The following is a 27,738-nucleotide window of genomic DNA, read 5'->3' as shown; positions in this document are numbered from 1 at the left end:
ATGGTGACATCAATAATCCAGACTTTTTTCTTTTCCACAATCGTGATGTCTGGTGTATTGTGTTCCAAAGCTTTGTCAGTCTGGATTTGAAAGTCCCACAGGATTTTTGCACGTTCATTTTCCACAACCTTTGTGGGTTTATGATCCCACCAATTCTTTACTGCTGGCAGGTGGTCCTTGTGACATAAGTTCCAGTGAATCATCTGGGCCACAGAGTTGTGCCTCTGTTTGTAGTCCGTCTGTGTGATTTTCTTGCAACAGCGGAGGAGATGGTCCATGGTTTCATCTGCTTCCTTGCACAGTCTGCATTTTGGGTCAACCGCTGATTTTTCGATCCTGGCCTTAATGGCATTGGTTTGGATGGCTTGGTCCTGCGCTGCAAGAATCAGGCCGTCTTCTGTCTCCTTCTTCAGGGTTCCATTGTGAGTCATAACAATTATTATTATTATTATTATTATTATTATTATTATTATTATTAAATTTGTAATTGAATATTCCAAACAGTCCTATGAGGCCTGTCCCACCATCTCTAGACCAGAGCCTGTGGTCTCCATGGCAACCAAACGGAGCTGAGGCGGACGAAGCTTGGCGTTAGAACGCTTTGCCATTGGTCGGGCTCAGCCGAGTCACGTGAGAGGCCAAAATGGCGGCGCCCGTGGGGCTCTACCGGGGCCTGGGGAGCCGCGGCCTAGCGCTGTGTTGGGGGCGTTGCTCGTGGCTCCGGAGGGCCCCCAAATGGAGCCGCGCCGCCTCGGCTGGAGCGAAGAGCCGCCTCTACGACCACGCGAAGGACGGGTGGACGGCGAGGCCGCAGATCGACGTGGAGGCGCTCAAAGTGCGGCTGGAGGCGGCTGAGAGGGAGCTGGAGAGCCGCAAAGGGCCCCTCCGGGCACAGCACCTCCGCCAGATTGTAAACTGCTCTGGCCTTTGCTCGGGGGGGGGGGGGGCGGGGGTTCCACATTGTAGGATTAATGCGGTTTGATACCACTTTGGCATGGCTCAATACTTTGGGATCTGTCCCCTTCACTGAGAGTTGTAGTTTGCCGAGGCACCAGCCCTCTTTGGCAGAGAATCATAGAATCAAAGAGTTGGAAGAGACCTCATGGGCCATCCAGTCCAACCCCCTGCCAAGAAGCAGGAATATTGCATTCAAATCACCCCTGACAGATGGCCATCCAGCTTCTGTTTAAAAGCTTCCAAAGAAGGAGCCTCCACCACATTCCGGGGCAGAGAGTTCCACTGCTGAACGGCTCTCACAGTCAGGAAGTTCTTCCTCATGTTCAGATGGAATCTCCTCTCTTGTAGTGTGAAGCCATTGTTCCGCATCCTAGTCTCCAAGGAAGTAGAAAACAAGCTTGCTCCCTCCTCCCTGTGGCTTCCTCTCACATATTTATACATGGCTATCATAAGAAGGCTCAAGCTCCAACCCCCTTCTGCCATGCAGGAAGAGCACAATCAAAGCACCCTCGGCAGATGATCATCCAGCCTCTGTTTAAAAGGCTCCAAGGAAGGAGGTGCCACCAGACTCTGAGGCAATGAGTTCCAGGGAAAAGTATGATAGCTGGGACCTAGTGCTGGTAGCGCTATGTTGGTTGCGCAATGCAGCTCTGAGTTAGAAAAAGGAACACATAATAATAATAATAATAGTAATAAGCTCATGCCATGCAGGAAGAGCACAATCAAAGCACCCTCGGCAGATGATCATCCAGCCTCTGTTTAAATGGCTCCAAGGAAGGAGATGCCACAGACTCGGAGGCAATGAGTTCCAGGCAAAAGTATGATAGCTGGGACCCAGTGCTGGTAGCGCTACGTTGGTTGCGCAATGCAGCTCTGAATTAGAAAAGGGAACACATGTGTGAGGCAGCGCATTGAGGTTTTTTTTTTTGTCGTGTCAGGAGTGACTCCTAGTGTGAGAGAATTGGCTGTTTGCAAGGACGTTGCCCAGGGGACGCCTGGATGATTTGATGTTTTTATCATCCTTGTGGGAGGCTTCTCTCATGTCCCCGCATGAGGAGCTGGAGCTGATAGAGGAAGCTCATCTGCCTCTCCCCGGATTCGAACCTGCAACCTGCCGGCACAGGGGTTTAACCCACTGCGCCACCGGGGGCTCAATAGCACATTGAGTGAAGTAATGTAATGTACCTGGACTTCAGTAAGGCCTTCGACCAGGTCCCGCATGACTCCCCATGACCTTCTGGCAAACAAACTAGTCCAATGTGGGCTAGGTAAAACTATGGTTAGGTGGATCTCTAATAGGTTAAATGGACAAACCCAGAGGGTGATTCTCCCCAATGCTTCCTCTTCATCCTGGAAAGAAGGGATGAGCAAAGTGCCACCAGCAGGGTTCCGTCCTGGGCCCGGTCCTGTTCAGGATCTGGGCATGTTTAGCCTGAAGGAGAGAAGGCTGAGAGGAGATATGATAGCCATGTATAAATACGTGAGAGGAAGCCACGGGGAGGAGGGAGCAAGCTTGTTTTCTGCTTCCCTGGAGACTAGGACGGGAATTGTCTTAAAATAGGGGATTGTCTTACAAGACAGTACATGCTATCCTAATCTGTGAGCCACAGAGAAATCTAAAATGAACTGACTTTTCAAATAAGTGAGCAAGAGCTGCCCACAGCTGGCTTCAAACTACAAGAAAGGAGATTCCATCTGAACATTAGGAAGAACTTCCTGACTGTGAGAACCGTTCAGCAGTGGAACTCTCTGCCCTGGAGTGTGGTGGAGGCTCCTTCTTTGGAGGCTTTTAAACAGAGGCTGGATGGCCATCTGTCAGGGGTGCTTTGAATGCAATTTTTCTGCTTCTTGGCAGAATGGGGTTGGACTGGATGGCCTATGAGGTCTCTTCCAACTCTATGATTTTATGATTCTAGGTGGGACAGGATAACAGTGAAGTAATGTAAGAGTGAAAAAATTTTTTCAGGAGGGGTTGAAAATGGGGGGGTTGAAAATTTTGCGGGGGGGGGGGGTTGAAACCTGTTTCCTAGCTCATGCTGAAGCAAAGAGCACAGCAGGAGCAGAGCAGCCTTCAATAGCCTGCAGCTCCGCCCCTGTCAACCACCTCCACCAAGTCTGGCCTCCTTAATGAGAGCATTCAACACACACACACCCAACTTGGTTGCTTCGCTACATCGGCTATTGCTGCAAGTAATGACAGTGTGAATAAATTGTCAATATTTGCTTGAGATAGTGCTTGCAGTTCTGGAGGGACTCTTAATTTTTTGCTTCTCATAGACATAGCATGGGGATTTGGTTAACCAGTTAAAATTCATGAGTAAACCAGTTTTTTTTAACCTGAAAAATTTGGGGGGGGGGGGCTTGAACCCCTAACCCCCCCCCCCCTCCGGGCTACAGGCCTGACTCCAAGATCTTTTTCAGATGTACTGTTGCCAAGCCAGGCGTCACCCATTCAGTACATTTGCATTTCATTTTTTCTGCCTAAGTGAAGTGTCCTACATTTCTCCTTGTTGAAATTTACTTTGTTAGTTTTGGCCATGCAGCTCGCTAATCTGTTAAGGTTGTTTTTAATTTGGATCCTGTCCTCTGAAGTATTAGCTGTCCCTCCTATTTGGTGGCTTGTAAAAGTACAACTCCCAGTTCCCAATGTCTGAAGCCTTTTAGAAAATGATCCAAGCACATGAAACTGATTCCTCTTCTATTGCTTTATTTATTTATTTATTTATTCTGTGTCAGGAGCAACTTGAGAAACTGCAAGTTGCTTCTGGTGTGACTTACTTATTTAGGTGTACTAGTTTCATGTGTGGGAGCCCCTGGTGGTGCAGTGAGTTTTGTTAATCCCACAAACAAAACATTACATGTTTATTTATAGAGATGTAATGTTTTTAAGGAGCCCGCAGTGGGTTAAAGCGCTGAGCTGCTGAACCTGTTGACCGAAAGGTTGCAGGTTCAAATCTGGGAAGCGGTGTGAGCTTCCGCTGTCAGCCCCAGCTTCTGCCAACCTAGCAGTTCGAAAACATGCAAATGTGAGTAGATCAATAGGTACTGCTCCAGCAGGAAGGTAACGGCGCTCCATGCAGTCATGCTGGCCACATGACCTTGGAGGTGTCTATGGACAATGCCGGCTCTTCAGCTTAGAAATGGAGATGCGCACCACACCCGAGAGTTGGACACGACTAGACTTAATGTCAAGGGAAAACCTTTACCTTTGCCTAGTTTCATGTAAGAGGACACATGCTGCTATTTGCTTTTTCTAATCTTACAAATCTAGAGTTGGGATGTCATTTTGTAATTCCTTTCATTCTGTTGCTTACCAGCTCGCTGTTTGGCAGAAACTGGTTGAAGTGCAAGAGGAGATTGTAACAGTTGAAGCTGAAAAAAACAGAGTTGCTGAAAATGTGCGGAATCTTGTGGTAAGCTCACGAGACAGCGACTGTCATGGAGCAATCCGTGAGAGATTGTCACTGTTGGCAAAAAGCTGTAACTATATATATATATATATATATATATATACTGAATGAACCTCCCTTTCTTGAGACTGCATAGTTTAGATTTTGTTTCAAACATGAGAATTGCCCACCTGAATTTATGTTGTGTTTGGAATTGTGTGCTACATGATTACCGTAATAGCAATTGTTACATTATTTTAGATTTGAAATAAATAAATTGTAACTTACTTTTTTGTCTTCTTTGTAACTTACTGCTTTGTCTTCTTCCTTTCTTCCAGAAAAGTCAAGAGAGCAAAACTTTGCAATCAGTAAGGACATATCCTTTCTTTCCTATGGTTCTACATATATTGCATTGCAGCTTCTGGCATTCTTTTGTTTCAATGGCTCCAGGAAGTTGTAGTTTAGCAACAACTGACAGGCTGCATGATTGCTATCCTGATTTATAGACTTAAAGCTGAAAATAAATGTAATTTGTTATGGCAGAGATAGATGGGGATGAGTTATGCTATTTCTTTGTGTATATAAGAATCCAAGAAGCAGCCTTATTCGATCAGGGCAAAGATCAGTGCTCTCTTTTGGGACTTCAGTGGCTATGCTTCTTGGAGATTCTAGTAGTTCTGATCCCAAATAAACAAAAAGCATGTTTTCCCAGCTTTACCAAAAACCTATTCAGTCCAGCATCTTATTTCCCATGGTGTCCAATCAACTGTCTTTGGGAAGCCCAGAAAAAGGACTAAAAACCCTCTTGCTCTCTTTCCAAATCAACTAGTACTTAGATATACAATGAGGAAAGTGGTTTATTGTCGAAGGCAATGGCCAGAATCACTGGGTTGTTGTAGGTTTTTCCGGGCTATATGGCCATGTTCTAGAGGCATTCTCTCCTGACATTTCACCTGCATCTATGGCAAGCATCCTCAGAGGTAGCGAAGTCTGTTGGAACTAGGAAAATGGGTTTATATATCTGTGGAATGACCAGGGTGGGACAAAGAACTCTTGTCTGCTGGAGCTAGGTGTGAATGTTTCAACTGACCACCTTGATTAGCATTTAATGGCCTGGCAGTTGTTTGGTGTGGCTTGTTGGTGCCTGGGGTAATCTTTTGTTGAGAGGTGATTAGATGTCCCTGATTGTTTCCTCACTGTTGTTTTGCTGTTGTAATTTTAGAGCTTTTTAATACTGGTAGCCAGATTTTGTTCATTTTCATAGTTTCCTCCTTTCTGTTGAAATTGTCCACATGCTTGTGGATTTCAATGGCTTGTCTGTGTAGTCTGACATGGTGGTTGTGAGAGTGGTCCAGCATTACTGTGTTCTCGAATAATATCCCGTGTCCAGGCTGGTTCATCAGGTGCTCTGCTATGGCTGACTTCTCTGGTTGAAGTAGTCTACAGTGCCTTCCATGTTCCTTGATTCGTGTCTGGGCAATGCTGCTGCGTTTGGTGGCCCCTACGTAGACTTGTCCACAGCTGCATGGTATACGGCAGACTCCTGCAGAGGTGAGAGGATCCCTCTTGTCCTTTGCTGAACGTAGCATTTGTTGGATTTTCTTGGTGGGTTTGTAGATAGTTTGTATGTTGTGTTTCTTCATCAGCTTCCCTCTGCGGTCATGGTTCCCTTGATGTATGGCAAGAACACTTTTCCTCTGGGTGGATCTTCGTCTTGACTCTCGTGGCTTGTTCTCGGTTTTGCAGCTCTTCTGATGTCCGAGGTGGAGTGTCCATTGGCCTGTAGAGCCCAGTTGAGGTGGTTCAGTTCATCTTGGAGAAGGTGGGGTTCACAGATTCTTTTTGCACGGTCTGCCAAGGCTTTAATGGTGCTTCTTTTTTGACTTGGATAAAGGTTGGAGTTTTTATGTAGATATCTATCTGTGTGTGTGTGGGTTTTCTGTAAACGGTGTGACCCAATTGTTGATCTGGTTTGCGGCTAAGTAGGACATCTAGAAAAGGCAGTCTTCCTTCATTTTCTTTTTCCATGGTGAACTGGATGTTTGGGTGGATGCTGTTCAGATGGTCCAGGAACCTGTTGAGTTCTTCTTCTCCATGGTTCCAAATGGTGAAAGTGTCATCCACATATCTGAACTGTAGAGTGGGCTTTTTTGTTGCTGTTCTTTGTAAACTCTTTCCCTCAAGAGTTACTTTCCTTTTTTAGGCTGTTGTTAAACACTTTGAACCAGAGCTCTCTTCTTCAATCCAAGCAGGCAAGATTCTGATGGTATTTCTCCTCTCTTTCTACCCAGCTCCCTCTTTACAATGCCTTGCGAAAGCAAGGGCGGGATCTCCGCCTTCGTCTCAATGCCTTGCGTCAGGAGGAGATTGAACTGGATGAAAAATATTACCTGCTTGCCCTCCGGCTGCCCAACAGGACCCATCCTGATGTGGTAAAGACACTCATACAGAGATGCAGCATCGAACTTGGAAGATTGGAGGGCTCAGAATGGGGGAGGCATCCTAAAACCTTAGGGATATGGCCCGGAAAATCTTGAAGCACGCCTTTACTTGAGAATACTTCCTCCATTGAATTAAAAGCCATAACCATATTAGTCTGGCTAAGTATGCAAAGGGATCTTGCAGGCACTTCAAGACTAATTGAGGAAAAAGAAGTTGGTACATAAGCTTTCATAGACTTAAGTCTACTTCTTCAGATGCATTGAGTCCTAGGCCTGTCTTTTAATTATAACATTAGTTTGGATTTATTTTTTTAATAGTTGAAGAAATTTCATAGAAAAATAACACAAATCAACAAAATCATTTTTTGTAGCACAGTTTAAATCAAATTTTATGCTTATTTTAAATATGTCTTTATTTTTTTTCCATCATGTCAACTTTTTAAAATATGATGAATGGTACATTACAGCTGACTACTATAAAATCTGCACATTTCACATCATAGTGCAACACAAGCTAAAAAATATTTTTCATCCGGTATAATTTTAGGTCATTCTTATAGAGTTTTTTTGCATTGAATTCAGATGTGTTTATTTTTTCTCTATCATATGTAGTTTTTGCAATGAGGCTAATTGAATAATTACTACATTTATGCACTGATATCAATTAGATTCTGTTGATATCAGTGTGTAAATGCATTAATTATTTGATTAGCCTCATTGCAAAAATTACACGTGATAGAGAAAAAAATAAACACATATCTGAATTCAGCACAAAAAAACTATAAGAATGACCTAAAATTATATCTGATGAGAAATACTTGTTGGCTTGTGTAATTTTATGTGTGTCTTACAGTTGTAAAATAAATCTGTGAGTTGTACTTTCCAAACCCAGAATTTATTTATTTACAACATTTATATGCCTTCCTTCTCATAAAGTAGTATATTATTAATAATATATGAGATAATATAGTATTATTAGCAACCGAAAGGTTGCAGGTTCAAATATTAATAATAATATATTAAACAATAATATACTACAATATATTACGAGATAATACAGTATTATTAGCAACTGAAAGGTCGCAGGTTCAAATATTAACAATAATATATTAAACAATAATATATTATAATATGAGATAATATAGTATTAGCAACTGAAAGGTCGCAGGTTCAAATATTAATAATAATATATTAAACAATAATACATTATAATATGTTAAGAGATAATATAGTATTATTAGCAACCAGTGGCCCAGTGAGTTAAAGCGCTGAGCTGCTGAACTTGTTGACCGAAAGATCGCAGGTTCGAATCCGAGGAGTGGAATGAGCTCCCACAGTCAGCCCCAGCTTCTTCCAACCTATTTATTTATTTATGACATTTATATGCCGCCCTTCTCACCCTGAAGGGGACTCAGAGCAGCTTACAAGATATATATGCATACAATATATTATATTATTAGTATAGCACAATATCAGTATTATATATTACTATATTGTACTATACCATTGTATTGTAATATTATTAGTAATATTACATGTAACATAAAATATATAATTATAATATCATATTATTATATCGTATTACATTTTAATATTATAAATATCATATGTATATACAATATATCATATGTATATACAATATATTATATTATTAGCATAGCATAACATCAGTATTATAAATTACTATATTGTACTATACCCTTATATTGCAATATTATTAGTAATATTACATATAATATAAAATAATATATTATTATTAATAGTATTATTATTAATAGGAATAATTTGCCCTCTTTTTGTGTTCTTTACCTGCAGCCAATTGGAGATGAGTCCCAAGCAAAGGTGGTGGAGACAGTTGGATCAAAACCAGGTGAGAAATACAAAAGAGGATGCTGGCTTTGCAGAGGGTGAGGACAAGGCTGCCAGACTTTCTTCCCTGGTTGCTGTGGAGTTTGCCTTGATTTTAATGCAGTGGGGAGCCTGTGGATTGCAAGCAGGCTTGATGTCAGGATCGTTGTATCAGCCTGGGACTGGCTGCTTTGGTTCTCTGCCATAAAGAAGGGGAGTGAGGGAGACTGGGTACAGTTGGGGAAGGTAGTATTTTGTCTGCGCAACCGCATTTCCGTCCATGAACCCACACAACCTCTTCGATCTTCTGGAGAGGCCCTTCTCTCGCTCCCACCCCCATCGCAAGCACAACTTGTGGACACGAGGGAGAGGGCCTTCTCTGTAGTGGCCCCTCAACTCTGGAATTCGCTCCCCAGATATCGTAGGAAAGCCCCCACCCTGGCAGTCTTTAGGAGGAGCCTAAAAACTTGGCTGTTCCAATGTGCCTTCAGTGACTGAATGTATGTTAACTCCTGACCAAACACTGCATAAAATGCCCTCAGAAGCACGTTATTTTCTGGTATGTGTAATTAAATTTTGCCTTATCCCCGGATCCCCTGTCCAGATATATTACATTGGCCTATCACCCAGTGGTTTTAAATTTTTAATCTTTGAAACTGGCCCTGCCCATTGAGATCATTTTAGTGTTTAATGTTCTGAGTTTATATTGTTGCACCGTTTATTTATATTGGTTCTGTAGTTTATGTTATTGTATTTTTAATTTTGTTGTGTTTTTGTGTATTGTCGAAGGCTTTCATGGCTGGAATCACTGGGTTGTTGTAGGTTTTTCCGGGCTATATGGCCATATTCTAGAGGCATTTTCTCCTGACGTTTCGCCTGAATCTATGGCAAGCATCCTCAGAGGTAGTGAGGTCTGTTGGAACTAGGAAAATGGGTTTATATATCTGTGGAATGACCAGGGTGCGACAAAGGACTCTTGTCTGCTGGAGCTAGGTGTGAATGTTTGAACTGACCACCTTAATTAGCATTTGATGGCTTGGCAGTGCCTGTGGGAATCTTTTGTTGAGGTGATTAGATGTGCCTGATTGTTTACTCTCTGTTGTTTTGTTGTTGTGATTTTAGAGTTTTTTTAATACTGGTAGCCAGATTTTGTTCATTTTCATGGTCTCCTCCTTTCTGTTGAAATTGTCCACACGCTTGTGGATTTCACTGGCTTCTCTGTGTAGTCTGACATGGTGGTTGTGAGAGTGGTCCAGCATTTCTGTGTTCTCAGATAATATGCTGTGTCCAGGCTGGTTCATCAGGTGCTCTGCTATGGCTGATTTCTCTGGTTGAGTTAGTCTGCAGTGCCTTTCATCTTCCTTGGTTCATGTTTGGGCAATGCTGCGTTTGATGGTCCCTATGTAGACTTGTCCACAGCTGCATGGTATACGGTAGACTCCTGCAGAGGTGGACAAGTCTACATAGGGACCACCAAACGCAGCTGAAACATTCACACCTAGCTCCAGCAGACAAGAGTCCTTTGTCCCAACCTGGTCATTCCACAGATATATAAACCCATTTTCCTACTTCCAACAGACCTCACTACCTCTGAGGATGCTTGCCATAGATGCAGGCGAAACGTCAGGAGAAAATGCCTCTGGAACATGGCCATATAGCCCGGAAAAACCTACAACAACCCACTGTTGTGATTTTGTTTAATAATGTGTTCTGTAGTGATGGGCGTGGCCTTTTGTAAACTGCCCTGAGTCCGCTTGGGGAGATGGTGGTGGGGTATAAATAAAGTTTAATAATAATAATAATAATAATAATAATAATAATTTTGTGAGGGAAATTGAAATGGAAGTTTACGGACTGTGGGCACAGAGTTTGACCACTAGGGGGCGGATGGGAGTTGGGACTGATATATACAGGAAGTTTGAGCAAGGAAACTTTAGAACTGTCTTTGTAGGATTGTGGAAAGAAGTACGAAAACAATTGTCTCCAGCGTTTTATTGTTGTGAGCTTGATTGAAACTCCAAGATCATTCAGAGTCTGACACCTGATGCTACATTTTGCAGCCCCCAGGCTCACATGAAGCCTCCTTGCACAGGAAACAGAATATTTTGGTCTGCTAGATCCACTTACCTCTCCTTTAACAGCTGGATAGGTTTTATGTATTGTTGAAGGCTTTCATGGCTGGAATCATTGGGTTGTTGTAGGTTTTTCCGGGCTATATGGCCATGTTCTAGAGGCATTTTCTCGTGGTGTTTCGCCTGCATCTATGGCAAGCATCCTCAGAGGTAGTGAGGTCTGTTCTAACAGACTCTTGAAACATTCACACCTAGCTCCAGCAGACAAGAGTCCTTTGTCCCACCCTGGTCTTTCCATAGATATATAAACCCATTTTCCTAGTTCCAACAGACCTCACTACCTCTGAGGATGCTTGCCATAGATGCAGGTGAAACGTCAGGAGAGAATGCTTCTAGAACATGGCCATATAGCCCGGAAAAACCTACAACAACCCAGTGGATAGGTTTTCTTTTCTTCTTTCTTCGTTTCATTGTTTCTCGTATCTCTATTCTGTTTTTTAAAACAGTATTTGACTTTGAGGTGAAAGGCCACCTGGAACTTGGAGAAGAGCTGGGAATCATAAGGCAAAGGTTGGTAGTAGAGGCTATTGTCATGATAATGGAGGATTGCTAATGAAAAACAAAACTGTTGTTGAAGGCTTTCATGGTTGGAATCTCTGGGTTACTGTAAGTTTTTTTTAGCTATATGGCCATATTCCAGAAGCATTCTCTCCTGACATTTCACCTGCATCTATAACAGGCATCTTCAGAGGTTGTGAGGTCTGTTGGAAACTAGCCAAGTGAGGTTTATATATCTGTGGAATGATTGTCCAGGGTGGGAAAAAGAACTCTTGTCTGTTGGCGGTGGGTGTGAATGTTTTAATTGGTCACCTTGATTAGCATTTAATGGTCCAGCAGTTTTCAAGGTGTGACTTCTTACTGGACAAATTCCTTTCAACAGAAAGGAAGAAACCATGACAATGAACAAAATTAGGCTACCAGTATTAAAAAATCTAAAATCATAACAGTAAATAAAGACAGGGGAGCTCCAGACAAGAAACAGTGAAGAACAGCTAATCACTTCTCAACACGGGATGCCCACAGGCAATACGAAGTCACACCTTGAAAGTCACACCATTACATGCTAATCAAGGTGGCCAATTGAAACATTCACACCTACCTCCAACAGACAAGAGTTCTTTCTCGCACCCTGATATACTGACTGTCTTAATTGTTATAATTGCTGTTTACATGTTTTATCCATTGTTATGTTTATGCTGGCATCGAATTGTGCCTTGTAAGCCGCCCTGAGTCCCCCCTTGGGGGTTGAGAAGGGCGGGGTAGAAATACACGAAATAAATAAATATATACACCCCATTTTCCTTGTCTCCAAGAAACCTCACAATCTCTGAGGATGCCTGCCATAGATGTGGGTGAAACGTCAGGAGAGAATGCTTCCGGAACATGGCTATACAGCCTGAAAAACTTGCAGCAACCCAAAAACAAAGCTCTTTACGTCTCTTATCCCACTCTAGTATTTTGTCCAGTATTCTGAAAAGGAACTGTAGGGCCCATGATACATTGCAGAGAGAGAAAATACGAAGCAGGAGCACCATCTACTGGCATAAAAATATATTTGAATATTCACTTGCCAAGAAAATCCTGTGATCATCATAAATTAGTAACTACATTGGGTCATCGAATCATAGAGTTGGAAGAGACCTCATGGGCCATCCAGTCCAATCCCCTGCCAAGAAGCAGGAAAATTGCATTCAAAGCACCCCTGACAGATGGCCATCCAGGCTCTTTGAAAGCTTCCAAAGAAAGAGCCTCCACCATACTCCATCATAAGTGAAAGTGTACATTGGCAAAACAATCCACCGATATCACTGCCTGGTAATTCCAGATTCTGCACGTACCCATTAGCTGATTGTGAGTCTCTTTCCCTTCCAGAGCAGGAATAAATATTTTATATTTTGTTTTTGAAATGATTAATTTACCCCCTGGGCATTTCCCATTGCGAAAGCTTTTTTATCCTCCTTCCCTAATTTCACAAAATGCCTAGGACAAAGCACACAGGAGTCACCGCTCATAGAAAAAGTTTCCTCTTGCCCTGGGCATTGGATGTTTCCCAGAACAATTCAACTCTTTCGCATTTGGCAAATCTATATAAATAAAAATGTAATGTCCATTTGTGGGATTAACGTAACGCAAAAACCACTGAACGAATTGACACCAAATGTGGACACAAGACACCAATCAGGCGAACGAGGGACCGTCACTCATAAAAACATTGAAAAACACAGCAGAAGGGACTTAAAAAGCCAAAAAAGCAAATAAAAACCCATTACAATGCATGCGCAAAACCACATATGTACACAAACACACATACACAAATATAAACACACAGAAAACACATATACACAGAGAGGGGGAAGGAAGGAAGGAAGGAAGGAAGGAAGGAAGGAAGGAAGGAGAGAAGGAGGGATAGAAAGAGGGAAAGAAGGAAAGAAATGTAGTGAAGGAAGGAAGGAGAGAAAGAAATAAAAAATGAAAGAAGGAAAGAAAGAGAGGGAAGGAAGGAGAGAAGGAACAAAAGAAAGAAAGAGGGAGGGAAGGAAGGAAGGAAGGAGAGAAAGAAATAAAAATGAAAGAAGGAAGGAAAGAGAGATGGAGAGAAGGAGAGAAGGAACAAAAGAGAGAAAGAGGGAGGGAAGGAAGGGAGGAGAGAAAGAAATAAAAAAGTGAAAGAAGGAAGGAAAGAGAGGAAAGGAAGGAGAGAAGAAACAAAAGAGAGAGGGAGGGAAGGAGGGAAGGAAGGAAGGAAGGAAGGAAGGAAGGAAGGGGAGAAAAAAATAAAAAGTGAAAAAAGGAAGGAAAGAGAGGGAAGGAAGGAGGGAAGGAACAAAAGAGAGAAAGAGGGAGGGGGAAAGGGAGGAGAAAAAGAAATAAAAAAGTGAAAAAATGAAGGAAAGAGAGAAAAGGAAGGAGAGAAGGAACAAAAGAGAGAAAGGGAAGGAAGGAAGGATGGAAGGAGAAAAAGAAATAAAAAAGTGTAAAAAGGAAGGAAAGAGAGAGGGAAGGAAGGAGAGAAGAAACAAAAGAGATAAAGAGGGAGGGAAGGAAGGAAGGAGAGAAAGAAATAAAAAGTGAAAAAAGGAAAGAAAGAGAGGGAAGGAAGGAGGGAGGGAAGGAACAAAAGAGAAAGAGGGAAGGAAGGAAGTAAAGAAATAAAAAAAGTGAAAAAAGGAAGGAAAAAGAGAGGGAGGGAAGGAAGGAGAGAAAGAAATAAAAAAGTGAAAGAAGGAAGGAGAGAAGGAACAAAAGAGAGAAAGAGGGAAGGAAGGAGAGAAAAATAAAAAGTGAAAGAAAGAAGGAAAGAGAGGGAAGGAAGGAGAGAAGGAACAAAAGAGGGAGGGAGGGAAGGAAGGAGAGAAAGAAATAAAGTGAAAAAAGGAAGGAAAGAGAGGGAAGGAAGGAGAGAAGGAACAAAAGAGAGAAAGAGAGAGGGAGGGAAGGAAGGAAGGAAGGAAGAAGAGAAAGAAATTTAAAAAAGTGAAAGAAGGAAGGAAAGAGAAGGAAGGAAGGAGAGAAGGAACAAAAAAGAGAAAGAGGGAGGGAGGGAAGGAAGGAAAGAGAGAAGGAAGGATGGAACCAAAGAGCAAAGGAAGGGAGGAAAGAAACAGGTAGAGAAGGAAGAAAGAAAAAGGGAAAGAGGAAGGAAAAGAAAAAGAGGGAAGGAAGGAAAGAGGGAGGGAAGGAAGAAGAGAAAGAAAGAAAAGAAAGAGGGAGGGAAGGTTTGGCTACAGTCACTCATAAAAACACTGAAAAACACAGTGGAAAAAACTTAAAAAGCAAAAACACACACATACACAAATATAAACACACACAAAACACATAGCGGCTCAGCTTAAGCGGCTGAGGAGGAAAAGGAAGGGGCCTGAGGCTGTTCGGAATGGCGGGAGTTGAAATCCAAAACACTTGGAGGGCCCAAGTTTGCCCAAGCCTGCCCTTGAGGTTCTCTTCCAGAAGACCTCACAAGAACATCTGAATATCTCCCCTTCTTCTGCTTCTCCAGGCGTTTGTCACACGTCTCAGGTCACCGGTCGTACTACCTCCGTGGAGCCGGAGCCGTTCTCCAACAGGCCCTGGTACAATTTGCACTCAACAAGCTGATGAAAAAGGTACAGACAACGATGCACAACAACTATACAAAGCATCTTTTCCTACTAGAAATCTCTTACGTATTAAGGGGCAGTTCCTTTAGATTTAGTAGTACTGTAAATGTAAAGGTTTTCCAGTTGTGTGCTCAACTCCATTTCTAAGCCAAAGAGCCAGCGTTGTCCGTAGACACCTCCAAGGTCATTTGGCCAGCATGACTGCATGGAGCGCTGTTACCTCCCCGCCAGAGTGGTACCTATTGATCTGCTCACATTTGCATGTCTTCGAACTGCTAGGTTGGCAGAAGCTGGGGCTAACAATGGGAGCTCATGCCACCCCCGGATTCGAACCTGCAACCTTTAGGTTAGCAAGTTTAGCAGCTCAGCAGTTTAACTGAAGGCTCCTAGTAATACTGAGCACACAAATCTTGCACAATACCATGTCTAAAATGAAAAGATAGGACTGTCCAAGGGGCATTTGGAGCTACATTTCCCAATAATCAACAGCTCCTAATCTATATAAATAAAAATGTAATGTTCGTTTGTGGGATTAACAGAACTCAAAAACCACTGGGGGAATTGACACCAAATTTGGACACAAGACACCTAGTAACCCCATGTATGTCCTTTACTCAAAAAATTTGATTTTGTCATTTGGGAGTTGTAGTTGCTGGGATTATAGTTCACCTACAATCAAAGAGCATTCTGAACCCCACCAACGATGGAATTGAACTAAACTTGGCACACAGTTCTCCCATGACCAACAGAAAATACTGGAAGGGTTTGGTGGGTATTGACCTTGAGTTTGGTAGTTGTAGTTCACTTACGTCCAGAGATCACTGTGGACTAAAACAATGATGGATCTGGACCAAACTCTACACGAATACTCAATATACCCAAATGTGAACATTGGTAGAGTTTTGGGAAAATAGAATCTTGACATTTGGGAGTTGTAGTTGCTGGGATTTATAGTTCACCTACAATCAAAGAGCATTCTGAACTCCACCAACGATGGAATTGAACCAAACTTGGCACACGAAACTCCCACGACCAACAGAAAATACTGGGAGGGTTTGGTGGGTATTGACCTTGAGTTTTGGAATTGTAGTTCACCTACATTCAGAGAGCACTATGGAGTCAAACAATTATGGATCTGGACGAAACGTTGTACAAATACTCAATATGCCTAAATGTGAACACTGGTAGAGTTTGGGGAAAATAGAATCTTGACATTCGGGAGTTGTAGTTGCTGGGATTTATAGTTCACCTACAATCACAGAGCATTCTGAATCCCACCAACGATAGAATTGGGCCAAACCTCTCACACAGAACCCCCATGTGGGCCACAGCAGCGCATGGCAGGGACGGCTAGTAATATATAATACTGATATTGTATTATGCTAATAACATAATATATATTTTGTGTGTGTGTATGTGTGTGTGTGTGTGTATATATATATAATATCTTGTAAGCCGCTCTGAGTCCCCTTCGTGGCGAAAAAGGCGGCATATAAATGTCATAAATAAGTAATAAATAAATGTACTGATGTCAAACTCTTCCTATAGGGCTTCATCCCAATGGCTGTTCCAGACCTGCTTAAAGGAGCTGTGTTTGTGAGTACTCTTTCACTTTTTCTCCCTCTTTGCAATCTGGAGTCTTCTGGGGCATAACACGGGTGCCTCTTGGGAAGTTTCTATCCACTGTCTATTGTGTGCACACAAAAGTGTGCACACAATAGACAGTGGATAGAAACTTCCCAAGAGGCACAAGTACAAGCTTTTTGGGCATCCCTGCTAACTATGAACCTTGCAGCCCAAATGGGAAAGACATGAGCTATGTGGCCTTACGTCTTAGCACTTTCTTGGCATTTACAAAGCCTATGGACTGATTACACACTATGTAACACAATTTTTGTTCCTGGGTTATCAGTGTCATTTTCTAATTCTATCATCAAACACACTGAAAAGGTTTATTATTTATAAAATATTATTATTTATAAAACTTTGTTTTTGTGGGACATCCTGCAGAGATTTGTTTCCTCCCATTGTCCCCTCAGAATTTTAATTATTTATCTTTTTTTTAAAAAGGCATTCCAGGAAGTGGTGTAATATTAACCCAGGTCTTTCCCCAAGCCTCTCGTTGGAGAAATTGGCATTTTGGTTCCTCCCACGCACGGCGCCATAGTTTTTGTTTACAAGCGGGCAACAGGGATTAACATCGCATGAGGAAATTGGGTAACAAAATAATCAATACAAAACAATTAAAATAAATCTCATAAACAAGAAATAAACAATAACATACAAGTATTTAAAAACCTATGTCCGGGCCAAATGTAATAATTTAAAATTTAAAAAATAATGCTGGGCATGAACAAGGTAGGATATAACTAAGATAGGGTTTTCAAAGAAAGATGAGGGCACGCAGGCAATCCTAAATCAATATTAAAGTGCATTTTGAGGACATATTGCTAAGAGCTTCCCTCTGCGGTCAGTGGTTCCTTTGATGTATGGCAAGAACACTTTTCCTCTGGGTGGGTCTTTGTCTTGACTCTCGTGGCTTTTTCTCAGTCTTAAAAAGCACAAATCCACTACAAGTTGTGGTACACAAAACACAAAGGTAAATATATTCTTTTAGCTAATATAATACAATATTGAACAAATAACAAATTTACAATTTTATATAGTGTGGCATACAGCAGTATATAATGAATTACAAACTTGGTTTACACAGTGATTATACAACTGTAGCAAAAGTCTTTCTTGGTGTAAAGCCAACTTCTCTATAGGGCATGAAATCTTGCAGCTCTTCTGATGTCTGAGGTGGAGTATCCATTGGCCTGGAGAGCCCAGTTGAGGTGGTTCAGTTCATCTTGGAGGAGGTGGGGTTCACAGATTCTTTTTGCACAGTCTGCCAAGGCTTTAATGGTGCTTTAATGGTGCCATACATCAAGGGAACCACTGACCGCATAGGGAAGCTGATGAGGAAACATAACATACAAATTATCTATAGACCCACAAAGAAAATCCAACAAATGCTACGTTCAGCAAAGGACAAGAGGGATCCTCTCACCTCTGCAGGAGTCTACCATATAACATGCAGCTGTGGACAAGTCTACATAGGGACCACCAAACGCAGCAGCATTGCCCAGACACAAATCAAGGAACATGAAAGGTACTGCAGACTACTCCAACCAGAGAAATCAGCCATAGCAGAGCACCTGATGAACCAACCTGGACACAGCATATTATTTGAGAACACAGAAATGTTGGACCATTCTCACAACCACCATGTCAGGCTACACAGAGAAGCCATTGAAATACACAAGCATGTGGACAATTTCAAAAGAAAGGAAGAGACCATGAAAATGAACAAAATCTGGCTACCAGTATTAAAAAACTCTAAAAATCACAACAGCAAAACAACAGAGGGGAAACAAACAAGGACATCTAATCACCTCTCAACAAAAGTTTGCTCTAGTCAATGTCAGGCCATCATATGCTAATCAAGCTGGTCAGTTGAACCATTCACACCTAGCTCCAGCAGACAAGAGTCCTTTGTTCCACCCTGGTCATTCCACAGATATATAAACCCTTTTTCCTAATTCCAACAGACCTCACTACCTCTGAGGATGCTTGCCATAGATGCAGGTGAAACGTCAGGAGAGAATGCCTCTTGCAGCTCTTCTGATGGCCATAGAGCCCGAAAAAACCTACAACAACCCAATAATTCAAAGTGCTGGCTTTAGCCTATAAAGCCCTATACCAGTGGTTCTCAACCTGGGGTCCCCAGATGTTTTTGGCCTACAACTCTCAGAAATCCCAGCTAGTTTACTAAAACATCTGGGGACCCCAGGTTGAGAATCACTGCCCTAAACTTACCTATCCGAACGTGTCTCCCCTTACAAACCTGGCCCCAAAAATACCTGGCCCAACTTACCTATCCGAACATGTCTCCCTTTACAAACCTTCCAGGAATTTAAGATCATCTGGGGAAGTCCTGCTCTCGATCCCGCCTGCCTCACAGGTGCGCTTGGCAGGGACGAGGGACAGGGCCTTCTCAGTTGTGGCCCCTCGGCTGTGGAACTCCCTTCCTGGGGATATTAGATTGGCCCTCTCCCCCCTGACCTTTAGGAAAAGAGTCTCTACAAGCAAGCTTTTGGAACCTCATTGTAACCAGATAAACTCAGTATTGTGAACAAATATGGAACGGCTTAACGATGCAAATGGACATGGATTTGAACCCAGAAGTCATTGATTTTAATAGCTTTAAATTGTTTTTATATGAATTTTATTTTAACCTGTGATTTAACCTGTTTTAAACACTGTATTTATGTGTGTTCAGCATCTAATTGTTGCCAGTCTGTATGCCGCCCTGAGTCGCCTTCGGGATGAAAAGGGCATATTCCTGATAAAATATTCCTGATAAAAGTGTGGTAAATAAATAAATAAATAAATTTAAGATAAACATTTTACCCATCACCACACAGAGAATTTAAAAATAAGTCAGGAGTGATTTGAATACAATATTCCTGCTTCTTGGCAGTGGATTGGACTGGATGGCCCATAAGGTCTCTTCCAACTCTTTGACTCTATGATTCTATGATTCTAAGTCAATTTCCTGCTGTCTTAGGAATTGTTGGGGAATCTGACACTTTAGAAACAGCAAAATATGTCAACCACATAGTTAAAGCTTGTGTCGTGTGAAGGGCACATTGTGTTGCCATTTCTTAAATGTGTAAAAATGCTGGTTTTACTGCAAGGGATGAAGTCCTTTCTCTTCTTACCAGGAAGGCTGTGGCATGCTTCCTGATGCCAGCTCCTCTCAGCTGTACAACATAGACCCATCCCGTTTTGAAGACCTGAGCCTGGCTGGGACATCCGAGGTTGGCATTGCAGGTACAGCCCTACCTCACGGGAAAGTCGTAGCTTGTGCATGGAAGAGAACCTCTAGGTCAGGGTTTCTCAACCTTCCTAATGCCGTGAGCCCTTAATACAGTTCCTCATGTTGTGATGACCCCCAATAATAATAATAATAATAATAATATAAAACTTTATTTATATTCCTCTCTATCTCCCCGAAGGGACTCAGGGCGGATACCATTAACATTATTTTGCTGGGAATTGACCTTGAGTTTGGGAGTTGTAGTTCACTTACATCCAGAGTGCACTGTGGACTCAAGCAGTGATCAATCTGGACCAAACTCGGCACAAATACTCAATATGCCCAAATGTGAACACCGATGGAGTTTCGGGGAAAATAGACCATGACATTTGAGAGTTGTAGTTGATGGAATTTATAGTTCACCTACAATCAAAGAGCATTCTGAACCCCACCAATGATAGAATTGGGCCAAAGTTCCCACACAGAACCCCCATGACCAACAAAAATACTGTGTTTTCTGATGGTCTTTGTCAACCCTACCAATACCCCCTTGCGACCCCATCCCAGGGGTCCCAACCCCAGGGATGAGAAACATTGTTCTAGAGCAAGCATGGGCAAACTTCGGTCCTCCAGGTGTTCCTACCAGCTGCTAGGAATTGTGGGAGTTGAAATCCAAAACATCTGGATGGCTGAGGTTTTGCCATGCTTGTTCTAGGCAAAAATACATGATAAGTGTTGCAATCCAGCATATTGGAAGGGTAGCAGGGTGAGGAAGGGTGGTTTGAGTGTCTGTATGGAAACAGAGAGGATCCAGTCAAAGATAAACCCTTATTCCTTAGCCAAATTCCTTTCTCCTTTTTCGTTCCCATCAGGGTACTTCATGGATCATGCGGTGGATCTCAAAGACATGCCAGTCAGGTAAGAATTCTCTTTGTGGATAGAACAATAGAATCACGAGCTAGTCCACACTTCCTCATTGTAGCGGCTCATGACCACTCCTCATTGGGATATAGTTCTTATTTATCTATTTAGATTAGAAGAAGAGTGCCTTGCTCTCCAGCCCAAAGCCCAGGGAAGAGTATGACTGTCAAATCATGACAGGCTTCCAACCTAAAATGAGACATGAAAAAGGAAAGGCAATGGGGAGGAAGATAGTTCTTAAAGTCTTTAGGTTGTACTAATCGATATTTTTTTGGAGAGGAAAAAATACTATTTTTGAAAGAGTACAGGATCACTCCTGGCTAGCTGTAATGAATCCCTTACCTTAGCTGGCTGCCTGAGGCCTAAGGGAGTGGACCTGGTGATGCCACAGCATCCATTTTAGAAAAGGGAGACAGGGAGAAGCCATCTTATGTAGGTTTACCTTGACGGGGCGCGTTTTCAAGTCTTGGAGGGAAAATAAGAAGGCTAGGATTGGTTAGAAAGATGGGGGTGGAGCCTAAGTGGTCTAGAGGGGGGGAAAGTGTCTTTTAAACTGGGGCTTGAAGTCCCAGTTTTAATCAGTTGGAGTTTGGAACTGTTAGAGAGAAGAAGTGTGGGTGTTAGTCAGAGCGAGTTTGGGTTTGAAGAAGTTTGGGTCAGTCTTTTGTGTAGTATTCAGAATAGCTATTGAGTAGATAGTTAGAATACTGTTTTGTGGAGCAGCACCCCATTAGTGGACTGTTCGATTCCTAAGGATTTTAATATTTTGACTCTAACACAACCACAAGCTTTTTATGCCAGTATTTTACTGAAACCATTAAGCATTTGTACCTGAATTATTCAAGCCTGTTCAATAAACATTCTTGTTATTTTAATCAACTTATACCAGCCTCAGTGTGAATACCTTTGTGGTCAAAGAATTATTAAAGTCAGCTTCACAGTAGCCTCTACAGTGGCACAGTGTGTGTTACAGAACACAACTCTCATTATTACCTCAGCCTGATTAATATTGGAAATGGTGGCAGCAGAATTCGTTTGAAGAATCATTTTAAGTCTCTCAGTTCAAGGGGTTCCCAGTTCCTAACTTTTAAATATACGGTTGATTCAGCAACCATACTCCCTCTTCCTTTTGATGGCGTTATAATTTTGGCTGAGCAGCGAGCGTTTGGGATTTATTTTATATATTTATTTCCCCGTAAATAATGTTAATTAAAAATCTTACTACTCTCGCCACGTTATTATATTTTGGTGAGCTGTGTGTTATTATACTAGCCTTTTGATGGGAAATTGCCAATGAATACTAGGTGCTGTTAGCTATATTTTAGAGGAAGAAACTGTCAAAACCACTTCTTGTTCAAGGGCCCTTCCACACAACCCTATATCCCAGAATAGGCAGAAAATCCCACAATATTTGAATTGAACTGGGTTATCTGAGTCCACACTCAGGGCTCTTCCACACAGCCCTGTATCTCAGAATATCAAGGCAGAAAATCTGAGTCCACACTCAGATAATGTGGGATTTTCTGTCTTAATATCCTGGGATATAGGGCTGTGTGGAAAGACCCTAAGAAAGCCCTATATGGGAATTATAGAGTCCTTCTCTCTCTTGACTGTCAGCTAACAAACACCTCCTTTTCCCTTGGACAGAACAGTGTGTTCCAGCACATGTTACAGAGCCGAAACAGACACAGGCAAGGATCCATGGGGTCTGTACAGAGTTCATCAGTTTGCAAAGGTAAAGCACCGTGAAATGGAAGGAGTTGTGGGTGTGAGGGAAGGGAATATGGATGCATTTCAAGATGGAGAGGAAGAAAAGGACATTTAGATCCTATGGCTGAAAGCACAGCACAAGGATATTATTATTATTATTATTATTATTATTATTATTATTATTATTATGGTATGAAGCTTCCTCCCCTCACTTCCAAATGAATGTTTAGTTTGCAAGCCGTGTTTGGTGCAATCTCAATTATAATTCTCCTAAATGGTTTTTCCATAGTTCTGTAGGGGCTTCACTTAATGCAGTGCTTCTCAACCTGAGGATCGGGACCCCTGGGGGAGGTCACGAGGGGGTGTCAAAGGGGTCGCCAAAAATAATCAGAAAACACAGTATTTTCTGTTGGTCATTGGGGTTCTGTGTGGGAAGATTGGGCCAATTCTATCTATAAATCCCAGCAACAACAACACCCAAATGTCAAGACTATCTTCCCCATAGTCCACCAGTGTTCACATTTGGGCATATGGAATATTTGTGCCAAGTTTGCTCCAGATCCATCATTGTTTGAGTCCACAGTGCTCTCTGGATGTAGGTGAACTACAACTCCAAAATTCAAGGTCAATGCCCACCAAACCCTTCCAATATTTTCTCTTGGTTGTGGGAGTTTTGTGTTCTAAGCTGGGTTCAATCCCATCGTTGGTGGAGTTCAGAATGCTCTTAGATTGTAGGTGAACTATAAATCCCAGCAACTACAACTCCCAAATGACAAAATCAATCCTCCCTCCAATCCCACCAGTATTCAAATTTGGCGTATTGGACCTGTGATTTTGTGCATTGAAGAGGGATTAAGGCTTTTGCTCCACAGGTGCATGCACCCCTATCATTGTGACTAATGGACCCCTTTCTCTCTTGCCATCCAGGTGGAAATGTTCGGGGTAACGGCCAACGAGACAGGCTTGGAGAGCGCAGCCTTGCTGGAGGAATTCCTTACACTGCAGAAAGAGATCTTCTCTGAACTGGGGCTACACTTCAAGTGAGGCTCCATGCTTTTTCCCAGTGTTACTTATAGGATCCATGCTGGCCATTTTTCAATTTTTTTCCCCAACTTATGGTGACCCTAAGGCATGGGTTAGAAATTCCAAAACACATGGAATGCCCAACTCCCAGAATCCCAAGCCAACATGGCCACCCCACCCATGCCTGATCCGTGTTCTCTTTATTGCCAGGGTCCTTGACATGCCCACCCAGGAACTGGGCCTTCCTGCCTACAGGAAATTCGACATTGAGGCCTGGATGCCTGGACGGGGAAAGTATGGAGAGGTGAGGGGGCCAGTCTACCAGGCTTAGAGCAGAACATGCATTTCCTTGTGGAAGTTCTTTCCTTCCATCTCTCCCTCCCTCTCTTTTCTTTCTCTCTCCTTCCTTCTTTCTTTCCTTCCTTCCTTCCCTCCCCCTTCTTTCATTCTCTCTTTCTTTCTTTCTTTCTCTCTTGCCTGCCTGCCTGCCTGCCTGCTTTCTTTCTTTCTTTCCTTCCTTCCTTCCTTCCTTCCTTCCTTCCTTCCTTCCTTCCTTCCTGCTGTCTTTCTTTCTTTCCCGTCATCCCTTTTTCTTTCCTTCCTTCCTTCCCTCCCTCCCTCCCTCCCTCTCTTTTTCTCTCCTTTCCTTCCTTCCTTCCTTCCTTCCTTCCTTCCTTCCTTCCTTCCTTCCTTCCTTCCCTCCCTCCCTCTTCCTTCCTTCCTTCCTTCCTTCCTTCCTTCCTTCCTGCCTGCCTGCCTGCCTGCCTGCCTGCCTGCCTGCCTGCCTGCCTGCCTGCCTGCCTGCCTGCCTGCTGTATTTCTTTCTTTCTTTCTTTCTTTCTTTCTTTCTTTCTTTCTTTCTTTCCCTTCATCCCTTTTTCTTTTTCTTTCTTTTCTTCCTTCCTTCCTGCTGGTTGGCTGTCTGTCTGTCTGTCTGTCTTTCTTTCTTTCTTTCCCTTCATCTCTTTTTCCTTCCTTCCTTCCTTCCTTCCTTCCTTCCTTCCTTCCTTCATTCCCTCCCTCCCTCCCTCCCTCCCTCCCTCCCTCCCTCCCTCCCTCCCTCCTGCCTTCTTTCTGTCTTTCTTTCTTTCTTTCTTTCTTTCTTCTTCATCCCCTTTTCCTTCTTTCCTTCCCTCCCTCCGTCCTTCCCTCTCTTTCTTTCACTCTCCTTCCTCTTTCCTTCTTTCTTTTCTTTCTTTCTTTCTTCCTCCCTCCCTCCCTCCCTCCCTCCCTCCCTCCCTCCCTCCCTCCCTCCCTCCCTCCCTATTTCCTTCTCTTTCCTTCTTTCCTTCCCTCTCTCCCTCCCTTTTTCCTTCCTTCCTTCCTTCCTTCCTTTTTACCTCTCCTTCTAGTTCACAGTTCCCTGCCCTTGCGCTCACCGTCCAAATAAGGAGCAAAACATAAGGAAAGAGGACTCGCAGTGGGAGTGCATGAAGTCCTGCGAATTTGCCTTCTCTTCCCTCCTGAGGCATGATGGAGCTGGGCCTGGCTCTTCCGCTCTCCGTCAGACATGGGAAAGGAGGACACTTTGGGACAAAGGCCAGAAGACAGAATTGGAAGACCCTGGGCAGAGCAATGCTCGTGGGTTTGGTCAGCATTCAGAGATTTTCTTTTATTCTTATTTCCTCTATCCCAAACTTTGCCAGATCTCCAGCACTTCCAACTGCACAGACTACCAGAGCCGTCGCTTGAACATCATGTACTACAACCAGGAAGGGCGGATGAGCTATGCGCATACGGTAAGCTCAGCCAGAAATAGGGGGAAGGGGAAGGTTGGACAGGGGTGCGTGAGTGTCTTGGCCATCTCTGACCTCTCCCACTACCTTTTCTTCCTCGGCAGGTCAATGGCACAGCCTGTGCCATTCCCAGGATGCTCATTGCCATCATAGAGTCCAACCAATGCCAGGTTTGTGTCGGTATTTCATTTTGGCTAACATGATATTGTGGAATTCAGACAAGAGAGATGTTATTGATTATGTGTTTTATTGCACAAACTTAGGTACCCAGCGATGCCAGAGTTAGATATCTTGTAATGCTATTTATTTCAAACAGTCATTGTTTGGTTTAGGGCTTAATTAATGATCCCATTACAAAATGCAATATGATTGTCTGGATGTAAGATACACATGGGCTTTCGGCCATGGGTGGACTACAACTCCCACTATTGATCCCATTAGAAAATGCAATATGGTTGTCTGGATGTAAGATACACATGAGCCTTCGGTCATGGATGGACTACAACTCCCACTATCCTGAGTCAATACCCCCTGAATTCTTGTCGGTATTTAAAGCTGGTCAAGATGGGTCTGTGTGCCAAGTCTGGTCCTGATCCATCACCGGTGAGGTTCTCAGTATTCTCTCAACGTGGGTGAACTACAACTCCCATCATCCCCTGTCAGTGTCCCTGAAACCCTGCCATTCATTAAAGTTGGCCATGATGGGTTCGTGTGCTGAATGTGGTCCTGATCCATTGTCAGTGGAGCTGACACGGCTCTCATGATGCGGGTGAACTACAACTCTCATCATCCTCTGTCAGTGTCCCCGAAACCCTGCCATTCATTAAAGTTGGCCATGATGGGTTCGTGTGCTGAATGTGGTCCTGATCCATTGTCAGTGGAGGTCACAAGGCTCTCTTGATGTGGGTGAACTACAACTCTCATCATCCTCTGTCATTGTCCCTGAAACCCTGCCATTTATTAAAGTTGGCCATGATGGGTTTCTGTGCTGAGTGTGGTCTTGATCCATTGTCAGTGGAGCTGACACGGCTCTCATGATGTGGGTGAACTACAACTCCCATCATCCTCTGTCATTGTCCCTGACACCCTGCCATTTATTAAAATTGGCCATGATGGGTTTCTGTGCTGAGTATGGTCTTGATCCATTGTCAGTGGAGCTGACACGGCTCTCATGATGTGGGTGAACTACAACTCCCATCATCCTCTGTCATTGTCCCTGAAATCCTGCGATTTATTAAAGTTGGCCATGATGGGTTTGTGTGCTGAGTGTGGTCCTGATCCATTGTCAGTGGAAGTTACAAGACTCTCTTGATGTGGGTGAACTACAATTCCCATCATCCTCTGTCAGTGTCCCCGAAACCCTTCCATTCATTAAAGTTGGCCATGATGGGTTTGTGTGCTGAGTGTGGTCCTGATCCATTTTCAGTGGAGCTCACAGGGCTCTCTTGATATGGGTGAACTACAGTTCCCATCATCCTCTGTCAGTGTTCCCCAAACTCTGCCATTCATTAAAGTTGGTCATCATGGGTTTGTGTGCCAACTGATCCATTGTCAGTTCACAGGGCTCTCTGTATCTGGGAGCCGTCTTAAAAAATACATGTAAACATAAATAGATAGATATTTTGCCTTTTATTATGCACACAGATAAACAGATACTGAGCCTCCATAATATCCTGACCCTGCTCTGTTTTTCTCTCCTCCCCATCCCAGGATGGAAGTGTTCGAGTGCCAAAGGCCCTACAGCCGCTGATGGGCATGGAGGTGATCAGCAAGCCCAGTTACGCTCCGTTGAAATACATTGGCCCAAACCAGCCTAAAAAACATTGACCCACAAGCTGTAGGATCGCTCTAGAAAGTGAGGCGTTTCTCAAGTCAATTCCAGGAGGGTTTCGAAAGGGCTGTGTCATATTGTTTTGTGTGGAAATACAACACGGTGGGGAGGATGGGATCAAATCTGAGATGGGACTAAATGTGAGATCTCTCGTGATCCCCTATCAGTTGGGTTCTGCCTCCTGTCCATCCATTGTTGACCTCTGGTCACACTTTGACCTATTCACCTTTCACCGATTGACCTCTGCCCATAAACCGACCCTTAATGAAGTGGGGAAAGCAGGTTGTTGACATAATAAAGACCGCAGGTGGAAAATCACATTCATTTTATTGATTTAGGCACTCTTCTTCTCTGGCTGAATGGAGAGATAAGGTTAGACAATCAAAATTCAAAGCAGTGTGCCTTAAAATGTGCTTCAGTCGATTTCTGGGTCCAGTCACTGAACCTGTACTGCTTCTTTCCCTTTAATCTTCTCCAAAGGAAACATAAAACATACTTTCAACTACAGCACCTTTCTCAACCTGGGGGTCAGGACCCCTGGAGGGGTCGCGAAGGGGTATCAGAAGGGTCACCATCAGGAAACACAGTATTTTCTGTTTGTTTTGGGGGTTCCATGTGGGAAGTTTGGCCCAATTCTATAGTTGGTGGGGTTCACAATGCTCTTTAATTGTAGGTGAACCATAAATCCCAGCAACTACAACTCCCAAATGTCAAGGGTTATTTTCCCCAAACTCTACCAGTGTTCATATATGAGCATATTGAGTTTTCATGCCAAATTTGGTCCAGATC

The 27,738-nt window shown here is 43.1% G+C and overlaps 1 protein-coding gene across 1 annotated transcript; it reads left to right on the top strand.

Moving 5' to 3' along the window:
- The first annotated feature begins 625 nt into the window (after positions 1-625).
- Positions 626-27,267, top strand: LOC132782141 (serine--tRNA ligase, mitochondrial). Its single transcript, XM_067462142.1, has 16 exons — positions 626-910; positions 4,275-4,370; positions 4,685-4,714; positions 6,638-6,778; positions 8,603-8,657; positions 11,214-11,277; positions 14,765-14,870; positions 16,413-16,460; positions 19,634-19,742; positions 20,601-20,646; positions 22,297-22,384; positions 23,287-23,399; positions 23,593-23,686; positions 25,029-25,121; positions 25,223-25,288; positions 26,829-27,267. Exons 1-16 carry the CDS (start codon positions 644-646, stop codon positions 26,943-26,945), a joined length of 1,533 nt encoding a protein of 510 aa, XP_067318243.1. The 5' UTR covers positions 626-643; the 3' UTR covers positions 26,946-27,267.
- Positions 27,268-27,738: the final 471 nt, after the last annotated feature.

The sequence above is a fragment of the Anolis sagrei genome, chromosome Y, assembly GCF_037176765.1.
Source record: "Anolis sagrei isolate rAnoSag1 chromosome Y, rAnoSag1.mat, whole genome shotgun sequence".
Classification (NCBI taxonomy): domain Eukaryota; kingdom Metazoa; phylum Chordata; class Lepidosauria; order Squamata; family Dactyloidae; genus Anolis; species Anolis sagrei.
This window is presented reverse-complemented; position numbering and strand designations above follow the sequence as displayed.

Bases quoted from the DNA above. Each gene is read 5' to 3' on its own strand.
- LOC132782141 (XM_067462142.1), top strand. From the start codon at position 644: ATGGCGGCGCCCGTGGGGCTCTACCGGGGCCTGGGGAGCCGCGGCCTA. The intron at 6,779-8,602 runs GTAAAGACACTC...CTTTACCTGCAG, and splicing joins ACAGGACCCATCCTGATGTG to CCAATTGGAGATGAGTCCCA. The intron at 16,461-19,633 runs GTGAGTACTCTT...TCTTCTTACCAG, and splicing joins TGCTTAAAGGAGCTGTGTTT to GAAGGCTGTGGCATGCTTCC.